This window comes from Nerophis lumbriciformis, linkage group LG17 (genome assembly GCF_033978685.3).
Source record: "Nerophis lumbriciformis linkage group LG17, RoL_Nlum_v2.1, whole genome shotgun sequence".
In the NCBI taxonomy this organism is placed as follows: Eukaryota; Metazoa; Chordata; class Actinopteri; order Syngnathiformes; family Syngnathidae; genus Nerophis; species Nerophis lumbriciformis.
Genome location: NC_084564.2, coordinates 44594894 through 44606357, shown reverse-complemented (window position 1 = coordinate 44606357; position 11464 = coordinate 44594894). Strand labels below are relative to the sequence as shown.

Here is an 11464-nt window from a genome sequence, read left to right as displayed (position 1 = left end):
TTTAGCATGCTATCACGCTGATATTAAAGTGCTAACTTTAGCATGCTAGCACGCTAACATTAAAGTGCTAGCTTTCTGAGCTAATTTGGCCACCGTTTACCCTAGAGTCATATAACTTGGTATGTGACACTTGTTAAATGTTAGCGTGCTAACTTTAGCATGCTAGCACGCTAACTTTAAAGTGTTAACTTTAGCATGCTAGCACGCTAACATCAAAGTGTTAACTTGTTTTTAGCTAACTTTACATTTGTTTTCTGTAATTACACAGCCATACAGTCATATAACTTGGTATGTTAACATGCTAGCATGCTAACATTAAAGTGCTAGCTTTTTGAGCTAATTCGGCCACCGTTTACCCTAGAGCCATAAAACTTATGTGGCACTTGTTAACTGTTAGCATGCTAACTTTAGCATGCTAACATTAAAGTGCTAACTTTAACATGCTAGCACACTAGTATTAAAGTGCTAGCTTTCTGAGCTAATTTGGCCACCGTTTACCCTCGAGTCATTTTACATTTTGTTTCTCTAATTACACAGCCATACACCTTAGTCATATAACTTGGTATGTGACACATGCTAGTATGCTAACATTAAAGTGCTAGCTTTTTGAGCTAATTTTGCTACCGTTTACCCTAGAGTCATATAACTTGTATGTGGCACTTGTTAACTGTTAGCGCGCTAACTTTAGCATGCTAGCACGCAAACATTAAAGTGCTAACTTTAGCATGCTAGCACGCTAACATTAGAGTTCTAACTTTAGTATGCTATCATGCTAACAGAGTGCAAATTTTAGCATGCTAACATTAAAATGCTAATGTTAGCATGCTAGCACGCTAACATTAAAGTGATAACTTTATTTAGCTAACTTTACTTTTTTTTTCTCTAATTACACAGCCATATACCTTAGTCATATAACCTGGTATGTGACACATGCTAGCATGCTAACTCTAAAGTGCTAGCTAATTTGTTCACCGTTTGACCTAGAGTCATATAACTTGGTATGTGACACTTGTTAACTGTTAGCATGCTGTCACGCTAACATTAAAGTGCTAAATTTAGCATGCCAGCATGCTAACATTAAAGTGCTATCTTTTTAGCTAACTTTACATTTTTTTTCTCTAATTACACAGCCATACACCTTACAGCCATATAACTTGGTATGTGACACATGCTAGCATGCTAACAGTAAAGTGCTAGCTTTTTGAGCTAATTTTGCTACCGTTTACCCTAGAGTCATATAACTTCAATTAATCAATCAATGTTTATTTATATAGCCCTAAATCACAAGTGTCTTGGTACGTGACAGCTGTTAACTGCTACTGTGCTAACGTTAGCATGCCAGCGAGCTAACTTAAGCGTGCTAACTTTTTCATCTAATTTTGTGCTTTTTTTTTTCTCTCCTCTACTCCCACAGCCATACACCTTACAGCCGTGTTACTTGAAATGTAAGACATGCTAACTGTTAGCACGCCGTCATTAGCACACACGCTAAATGTTAGCATTTTAATGTAAGCATGCTGACATTTTAGGCTCTTTTGTGTACGGTTTCACCTAAAACTCACGGATTCCGACACTGGGCACCATCTTAAAAGTACGACCCCCGGCCAGAGATCCAGGGCACAGATAGCAGGCCCATAACATTTTCTAGGCTATTAATACTATTGTAAATGTATTTCTGCATGTTTTGACCATACTGTTGTGTCTGTTCAGGGTATAATATTACCACAAATGTACACTGCAGCCGTGGCAAATGTTGCCAATGTGATGATGAACTACATCTTTTTATACTGGCTGGATCTCGGGGTCAGGTAAGTTTGCATTGAGCAACATCCAAACATCACACCCACGATCACGTCGTGTGTCTCTTCTAGAGGATCTGCGGCCGCCAATTCTCTCTCCCAGATTTGCATCTGTGCTTTTCTGTTTGCTTACATTCGCTGGAAGAAGCTGCATGAAAGCACATGGGGAGGTGAGGGGTGAACGCTCTTGGAGAGACGTGAAGTTATCCTGTCATGATCCCACTCATAATCATTTTTTCTTGGTGCCTTTTATCCACATGAGTAAGTGTGCACTGCAAAAAGTCAGTGTTCAAAAACAAGGACAAAAAAAAATACAAAAATGAGGGGTATTTTATTTGAACTAAGCAAAATTATCTGCCAATAGAACAAGAAAATTCGGCTTGTCAAGATTTCCAAAAAAAGTAAAATTAGCTAACCCAATGAACCCAAAAATACCTTAAAATAAGTATATTCTCACTAATAACAAGTGCACTTTTTTCACCTGGTGGTGAGTTGGCTGCGATGGTGGGGGAGGATGCCGGACAGACCTGGCAGGCCCAAACGCATTGTGAGGGTTTGCTGGGAACGTCTGGCAGAGTCTCCCGTCAGAGAGAGTTTCAATTCCCACCTCCGGAAGAACTTTGAACATGTCACGAGGGAGGTGCTGGACATTGAGTCCGAATGGACCATGTTCCGCGCCTCTATTGTCGAGGCGGCTGATTGGAGCTGTGGCCGCAAGGTAGTTGGTGCTTGTCGTGGCGGTAATCCTAGAACCCGTTGGTGGACACCGGCGGTGAGGGATGCCGTCAAGCTGAAGAAGGAGTCCTATCGGGTTCTTTTGGCTCATAGGACTCCTGAGGCAGCGGACAAGTACCGACAGGCCAAGCGGTGTGCGGCTTCAGCGGTCGCAGAGGCAAAAACTCGGACATGGGAGGAGTTCGGTTAGGCCATGGAAAACGACTTCCGGACGGCTTCGAAGCAATTCTGTTCCACCATCCGCCGCCTCAGGAAGGGGAAGCAGTGCACTATCAACACCGTGTATGGTGAGGATGGTGTTCTGCTGACCTCGACTGCGGATGTTGTGGATCGGTGGAGGGAGTACTTCGAAGACCTCCTCAATCCCACCAACACGTCTTCCTATGAGGAAGCAGTGCCTGGGGAGTCTGTGGTGGGCTCTCCTATTTCTGGGGATGAGGTTGCTGAGGTAGTTAAAAAGCTCCTCGGTGGCAAGGCCCCGGGGATAGATGAGATCCGCCCGGAGTTCCTTAAGGCTCTGGATGCTGTGGGGCTGTCTTGGTTGACAAGACTCTGCAGCATCGCGTGGACATCGGGGGCGGTACCTCTGGATTGGCAGACCGGGGTGGTGGTTCCTCTCTTTAAGAAGGGGAACCGGAGGGTGTGCTCTAACTATCGTGGGATCACACTCCTCAGCCTTCCCGGTAAGGTCTATTCAGGTGTACTGGAGAGGAGGCTACGCCGGATAGTCGAACCTCGGATTCAGGAGGAACAGTGTGGTTTTCGTCCTGGTCGTGGAACTGTGGACCAGCTCTATACTCTCGGCAGGGTCCTTGAGGGTGCATGGGAGTTTGCCCAACCAGTCTACATGTGTTTTGTGGACTTGGAGAAGGCATTCGACCGTGTCCCTCGGGAAGTCCTGTGGGGAGTGCTCAGAGAGTACGGGGTATCGGACTGTCTGATTGTGGCGGTCTGCTCCCTGTATGATCAGTGTCAGAGCTTGGTCCGCATTGCCGGCAGTAAGTCGGACACGTTTCCAGTGAGGGTTGGACTCCGCCAAGGCTGCCCTTTGTCACCGATTCTGTTCATAACTTTTATGGACAGAATTTCTAGGCGCAGTCAAGGCATTGAGGGGATCTGGTTTGGTGGCTGCAGGATTAGGTCTCTGCTTTTTGCAGATGATGTGGTCCTGATGGCTTCATCTGGCCAGGATCTTCAGCTCTCACTGGATCGGTTCGCAGCTGAGTGTGAAGCGACTGGGATGAGAATCAGCACCTCCAAGTCCGAGTCCATGGTTCTCGCCCGGAAAAGGGTGGAGTGCCATCTCCGGGTTGGGGAGGAGATCTTGCCCCAAGTGGAGGAGTTCAAGTACCTCGGAGTCTTGTTCACGAGTGGGGGAAGAGTGGATCGTGAGATCGACAGGCGGATCGGTGCGGCATCTTCAGTAATGCGGACGCTGTATCGATCCGTTGTGGTGAAGAAGGAGCTGAGCCGGAAGGCAAAGCTCTCAATTTACCGGTCGATCTACGTTCCCATCCTCACCTATGGTCATGAGCTTTGGGTTATGACCGAAAGGACAAGATCACGGGTACAAGCGGCCCAAATGAGTTTCCTCCGCCGGGTGGCGGGTCTCTCCCTTAGAGATAGGGTGAGAAGCTCTGTCATCCGGGAGGAACTCAAAGTAAAGCCGCTGCTCCTCCACATGGAGAGGAGCCAGATGAGGTGGTTCGGGCATCTGGTCAGGATGCCACCCGAACGCCTCCCTAGGGAGGTGTTTAGGGCACGTCCCACCGGTAGGTCGCGGGGAAGACCCAGGACACGTTGGGAAGACTATGTCTCCCGGCTGGCCTGGGAACGCCTCGGGGTCCCACAGGAAGAGCTGGACGAAGTGGCTGGGGCGAGGGAAGTCTGGGCTTCCCTGCTTAGGCTGCTGCCCCCGCGACCAGACCTCGACTAAGCGGAAGAAGATGGATGGATGGATGGACTTTTATTGGTAGGAAAAAAAAAACCTTTTTGCTCAATATGTTGAAAAATATTCTTAAATGAAGTAAATGCTAGTGCCATTATCTTGACATAATGATATGCATTACATTTCTTGAAACCAGCAAACTTATACTAAAAACTAATTTATTGTTCTTAATGGAAAGGCAACACTGCAAAAACTGACATCTAAGTAAGATTAAATACCTCAAATAAGGCTATTTGCCTTATTTTCTGTCTGATAAGATCATTCTTCCCACTAAGCAGATTTTACGTTAGAGTGTTTTACTTGTTTTACGTGTCCTAAATGATCTCAGTAAGATATTACAGCTTGTTGCTGAGATGTGATGACCTATATTGAGTAAAACATGCTTGAAACTACAAACCCCGTTTCCATACGAGTTGGGAAATTGTGTTAGATGTAAATATAAACGGAATACAATGATTTGCAAATCATTTTCAAGCCATATTCAATTGAATATGCTACAAAGACAACATATTTGATCTTCAAACTCATAAACTTCTTTTTTTTTTTGCAAATAATCATTAACTTTAGAATTTCATGGCTGCAACACGTGACAAAGAAGTTGGGAAAGGGCATGTTCACCACTGTGTTACATGGCCTTTCCTTTTTAACAACACTCAGTAAAGGTTTGGGAACTGAGGAGACACATTTTTGAAGCTTCTCAGGTGGAATTCTTTCCCATTCTTGCTTGATGTACAGCTTAAGTTGTTCAACAGTCCGGGGGTCTCCGTTGTGCTATTTTAGGCTTCACATTTTCAATGGGAGACAGGTCTGGACTACAGGCAGGCCAGTCTAGTACCCGCACTCTTTTACTATGAAGCCACGTTGATGTAACACGTGGCTTGGCATTGTCTTGCTGAAATAAGCAGGGGCGTCCATGGTAACGTTGCTTGGATGGCAACATATGTTGCTCCAAAACCTGTATGTACCTTTCAGCATTAATGGCGCCTTCACAGATGTGTAAGTTACCCATGTCTTGGGCACTAATACACCCCCATACCATCACACATGCTGCCTTTTACACTTTGTGCCTATAACAATCCAGATGGTTCTTTTCCTCTTTGGTCTGGAAGACACGACGTCCACAGTTTCCAAAAACAATTTGAAATGTGGACTCGTCAGACCACAGAACACTTTTCCACTTTGTATCAGTCCATCTTAGATGAGCTCAGGCCCAGCGAAGCCGACGGCGTTTCTGGGTGTTGTTGATAAACAGTTTTCGCCTCGCATAGGAGAGTTTTTACTTGCACTTACAGATGTAGCGACCAACTGTAGTTACTGACAGTGGGTTTCTGAAATGTTCCTGAGCCCATGTGGTGATATCCTTTACACACCGATGTCGCTTGTTGATGCAGTACAGCCTGAGGGATGGAAGGTCACGGGCTTAGCTGCTTACGTGCAGTGATTTCTCCACATTCTCTGAACCCTTTGATGATATTACGGAGCGTAGATGGTGAAATCCCTAAATTCCTTGCAATAGCTGGTTGAGAAAGGTTTTTCTTAAACTGTTCAACAATTTGCGCACGCATTTGTTGACAAAGTGGTGACCCTCGCCCCATCCTTGTTTGGGAATGACTGAGCATTTCATGGAATCTACTTTTATACCCAATCATGGCACCCACCTGTTCCCAATTAGCCTGCACACCTGTGGGATGTTCCAAATAAGTGTTTGATGAGCATTCCTCAACTTTATCAGTATTTATTGCCACCTTTCCCAACTTCTTTGTCACGTGTTGCTGGCATCAAATTCTAAAGTTAATGATTATTAGTTTATGAGTTTGAACATCAAATATGTTGTCTTTGTAGCATATTCAACTGAATATGGCTTGAAAAGGATTTGCAAATCATTGTGTTCCGTTTATATTTACATCTAACACAATTTCCCAACTCATATGGAAACGGGGTTTGTAGAATATCAAGTGTTGCAAAGCTGTGTCATCAACACTCACAAGTAGAAAACTACTTTTTTTAAAGTAATCATTTCTTATTTCAAGCATGAAAAAAGACAAAATCATGACTTTGACACAATTGTGTCTCATAATTAAAACAGATGACAGCCAAATGGACTTTGCTGTTTTATTTCCAATGAAACAATAGAAAATAGGTACTCATATAGTAGTACAGTAAACTGACAGTTAATATTTAAACATTTCTAAATAGAAATAGTTCATGCACATTCAGATAAATTCTTCAAAATTACAATTAAAAACATTTTGTCCGGGGGCCGGGCTGTATATATGTGCACTAATTGACTGAAAGAGCACGCACTTGACGCGATGATGTCATGTTATCCATGGAAAAAGGCATTTCTAGACAATATGATTTTCCTGAGCGGCTAGGAGACCCCGAGAGTAACAAGCGCTTGCCTTGTTGCCTTTCCATTAAGAACAATAAATTAGTTTTTAGTGTAAGTTTGCTGGTTTCAAGAAATGTAATGCATATCATTATGTCAAGATAATGGTACTAGCATTTACTTCATTTAAGAATATTTTTCAACATATTAAAATATTTAAAAATAATTATATAAAATATTTATATAAAAATATAAATATATAAAATTATATTTTTGTATATATATAATTTTAGTATATATATATAATTATATATACATATATAATTTTTTATAATTTTATTTATGTATAAAATTAATTATATAAAATATTTAAAAATAAAATATTTTTCAACATAGTAAAAAGGTCTCTTTTTTTTCTATCATTTAGTGAGAATATACTTATTTTAAGCTATTTTTGGGTTCATTGAGGTTGGCTAACTTGACTCGTTTTGGAAAGTCTTGACAAGCCAAATTTTCTTGTTCTATTGGCAGATAATTTTGCTTAGTTCTAATAAAATACCCCTCATTTTTGTATTTTTTTTTCTTCTTGTTTTTGAACACTGACTTTTTGCAGTGAAGCGCTCGTTACTCTCGGGGTCTCCTAGCCGCTCAGGCAAATCATATTGTCTAAAAATGCATTTTTCCATGGATAACATGACATCATCGCACCAAGTGCGTGCTCTTTCAGTCAATTAGTGTGCATTAGAGATGCGCGGTTTGCGGGCACAACCGCGGAGTCCGCGGATTATCCGCGGATCGGGCGGATGAAATTTTAAAAAATTAGATTTTATCCGCCGGTCGGGTCGGGCGGTTGAAATAAAAAAAAAAAAAAGATTTTAAATAGATTCAGGCGGGTGGCAGTTAAACCAATTGGTAAATATATATACATAGTTAAATGTTGTTACCCACATACGAAAAACGAGCAGGCACCTGCAGCATATGCCACAACAGAAGAAGAAAAAAAAAAGAGATGGACACTTTTACGGAGCGGAGAAGGGACGCCTCGCCGGGGTCCGGGACCGAGGCCCCTTCCCCCGAGAGGGCCCCACCGGGAGCCGTAGCTGAGGCGATCCGCGAGAAGGGCCCGACGCACGTCCAGGGTCACCACCGCGCCCACCGCACCGACACCCCGCCTCGTCCGCCTTCGCCGCGGCCGGCGTCACGCGCAGCTTACCTGCCCGCCACCCCCGTGGCCGGGGGCTCGTAACAGGGGTCACTCCGCGCGCTCCGCCCGCGCAGCTTACCTGCCCGCCACCCCTGTTGCCGGGGGCGCGTAACAGGGGTCACTCCGCGCGCAGTGCGCTCACGAAAGGGGTGGGGCTCACCCTGGTTGATATAGACAGCAGGACGGTGGCCATGGAAGTCGGAACCCGCTAAGGAGTGTGTAACAACCCACCTGCCGAATCAACTCGCCCTGAAAATGGATGGCGCTGGAGCGTCGGGCCCATATACCCGGCCGTCGCCGGCAGCGAGACGCGCTTGGAGGTGCGCTCAGCGCGGCTCCCGTATGATTGCGCACTGGTGTGCGTCTGGGTCGTGACAGCGTGGCACGCGAAAGTCTGTGCTGCATTGGATCAGTCTCCTTTCTTTAACAGGCAAAAGCTTTATAACCTCACTAATGCCTTGCATCGTCTATATTAGATATATAACAACGGGCGGGTGCGGGCGGGTGCGGTTCTGATCAAATGTTACATCGGGTGGATGGCGGATGGTTGACGACTTTCTGATGCGGTTGCGGATGAAATAATTGCCTATCTCTAGTGTGCATATATACAGCCCGGCCCCCGGACAAAATGTTTTTAATTGTAATTTTGAGGAATTTATCTGAATGTGCATGAAGTATTTCTATTTAGAAATGTTAAATGTTTAAATATTAACTGTCAGTTTACTGTACTGTGCCAACTGTACTACTATATGAGTATCTATTTTCTATATCATCTGTTTTAATTATGAGACACAATTGTGTCAAAGTCATGATTTTGTCTTTTTACATGTTTGAAATAAGAAATGATGACTTTAAAAAAGTAGTTTTATACTTGTGAGTGTTGATGACACAGCTTTGCAACACTTGATATTCTAGTTTCAAGCATGTTTGACTCAATATAGGTCATCACATCTCAGCAACAAGCTGTAATATCTTACTGAGATCATTTAGAACACGTAAAACAAGTAAAACACTCTAACATAAAATCTGCTTAGTGAGAAGAATGATCTTATCAGACAGAAAATAAGCAAATATCAGCCTTATTTGACATATTTCATCTTACTTAGATGTCAGTTTTTGCAGTGTGTTACTCTCCCTGCAGGTTGGTCCCTAGAATCGCTGCAAGAGTGGGGCCCCTACATGAAGCTGGCCCTTCCCAGCATGCTCATGAAGTGCTTCGAGTGGTGGGTCTACGAGTTTGGAGGATTCTTTGCAGGTAATCTCATTGGCCGCACTCAGTAGAGGGCTAAATCAATCATTTTTGGCAACTTGAAAGGGACTTTCTTTTCCTGTGACACAGTAGCAATGTGCGTCAATCATTGATGTCCCACACCACAACACGTACAGAGTAGTGATGGGTTGATGAGGCGTCATGAAGCGTTTCGACACATTGCAAAACTGTATTGATACTGTGTCGATACTGTGTCACTAAATACTGACATCTGCTGGACATTAAAAATCCCTACAGGCAACCTATGGACCGACTCAACTGACACTGATTTGATGCCCTAGTACAGGGGTCACCAACCTTTTTGAAACCAAAAACTACTTCTTGGGTACTGATTAATGCCAAGGGCTACCAGTTTGATACACACTTAAATAAATAAATATATTGTCATTTGTAAGTTACACGTAAGTGTGATTTAAACAAGAATAGCTAAATAAATACATTTATATATATATATAAAAAATGGGTATTTCTGTCTGTCATTCCGTCGTACATTTTTTTTTCCTTTTACGGAAGGTTTTTTGTAGAGAATAAATGATGAAAAAAACACTTAATTGAACGGTTTAAAAGAGGAGAAAACACGAAAAAAATTAAAATAAAATTTTAAAACAGTTTGTCTTCAATTTCGACTCTTTATAATTCAAAATTCAACCGACAAAAAGAAGAGAAAAACTAGCTAATTTGAATCTTTTTGAAAAAGTTAAAAAAATAATTTATGGAACATCATTAGTCATTTTTCCTGATTAAGATACATTTTAGAATTTTGATGACATGTTTTAAATTGGTTAAAATCCAATCTGCACTTTGTTAGAATATTTAACAAATTGGACCAAGCTATATTTCTAACAAAGACAAATCAGTATTTCTTCTAGATTTTCCAGAACAAAATTTTTAAAAGAAATTCAAAATACTTTGAAATAAGATTTAAATTTGATTCTACAGATTTTCTAGATTTGCCAGAATAATTTTTTTTGAATTTTAATCATAGTAAGTTTGAAGAAATATTTCACAAATATTCTTCGTCGAAAAACCAGAAGCTAAAATATTTATTATTCTTTACAATAAAAAAATAAATAAAAAAATACTTGAACATTGATGTAAATTGTCAGGAAAGAAGAGGAAGAAATTTAAAAGGTAAAAAGGTATATTTCTTTAAAAATCCTAAAATCATTTTTAAGGTTGTATTTTTTCTCTAAAATTGTATTTCTAAAAGTAATAAGAAGCAAAGTAAAAAAATAAATGAATTTATTTAAACAAGTGAAGACCCATCCATCCATCCATTTTCTACCGCTTATTCCAAGTGAAGACCAAGTCTTTAAAATATTTTCTTGGATTTTCAAATTCTATTTGAGTTTTGTCTCTTTTAGAATTAAAAATGTGGAGCAAAGCGAGACCAGCTTGCTAGTAAATAAATACAATTAAAAAAATAGAGGCAGCTCACTGGTAAGTGCTGCTCTTTGAGCTATTTTTAGAACAGGCCAGCGGGCGACTGATCTGGTCCTTACGGGCTACCTGGTGACCGCGGGCACCGCGTTGGTGACCCCTGCCCTAGTATATACAATAATATAAACCAAGTCATTGTATTTCATTTAGGATTATTTCATATCTTCATTTAAATAAAAATATATTTGTATCTTTTTTAGATACAGTCAATAAATAATGTGAACATGTATCATAACATGGAAATCTAAGAGAACGTGTTGTGGATGATTGTGGACTGGGAATTTATTTTATTTTATTTTTTTTACACATTTTTATTAAAAAAAAAGTTTTTCCGACGTATTACATTTTAGACGATTTCTCTTCTTAGTTATTATTTCTCTGGCTGTAGAAAAGAGCCGCTCACAGGGCACAGAGGAGGCGACACAGTTGGCGTATCGGTCACGTGACCAAAACAGCTCATGATGGGTCACGTGACTTTCTAAAACCGACACAGGGTTTTGCTCTATGAGCTCGACGCATGCGCCGATGCATCGGTGTCGCCGGACCCATCACTAGTACAGAGCGAACATTGGTTCCGCCTTCGGAAAAAACCCACATACGGTATATTTACAAAAGTTATACAGAAACGATATATTGTGAATAGAATTATTTCTACACTTCACGAAATGTGTATATAAACACAACACTTTAGATCAGACCTGGGCATTCTGCGGCCCTTTGTGCGTCCCTGTCTGGCCCC

At 41.8% G+C, this 11464-nt stretch overlaps 1 protein-coding gene across 2 annotated transcripts in view; it reads left to right on the top strand.

Moving 5' to 3' along the window:
* LOC133614293 (multidrug and toxin extrusion protein 1-like) overlaps positions 1 to 11464 on the top strand; it is a 61968-nt gene that overhangs the window by 10196 nt on the left and 40308 nt on the right. For both annotated transcript variants that reach the window (XM_061972145.1, XM_061972146.2), the window contains exons 7-9: positions 1711 to 1808; positions 1872 to 1969; positions 9157 to 9270. In XM_061972145.1, coding sequence (XP_061828129.1) covers positions 1711 to 1808; positions 1872 to 1969; positions 9157 to 9270 — 310 coding nt within the window. The remainder of the gene's footprint in view (positions 1 to 1710; positions 1809 to 1871; positions 1970 to 9156; positions 9271 to 11464) is intronic.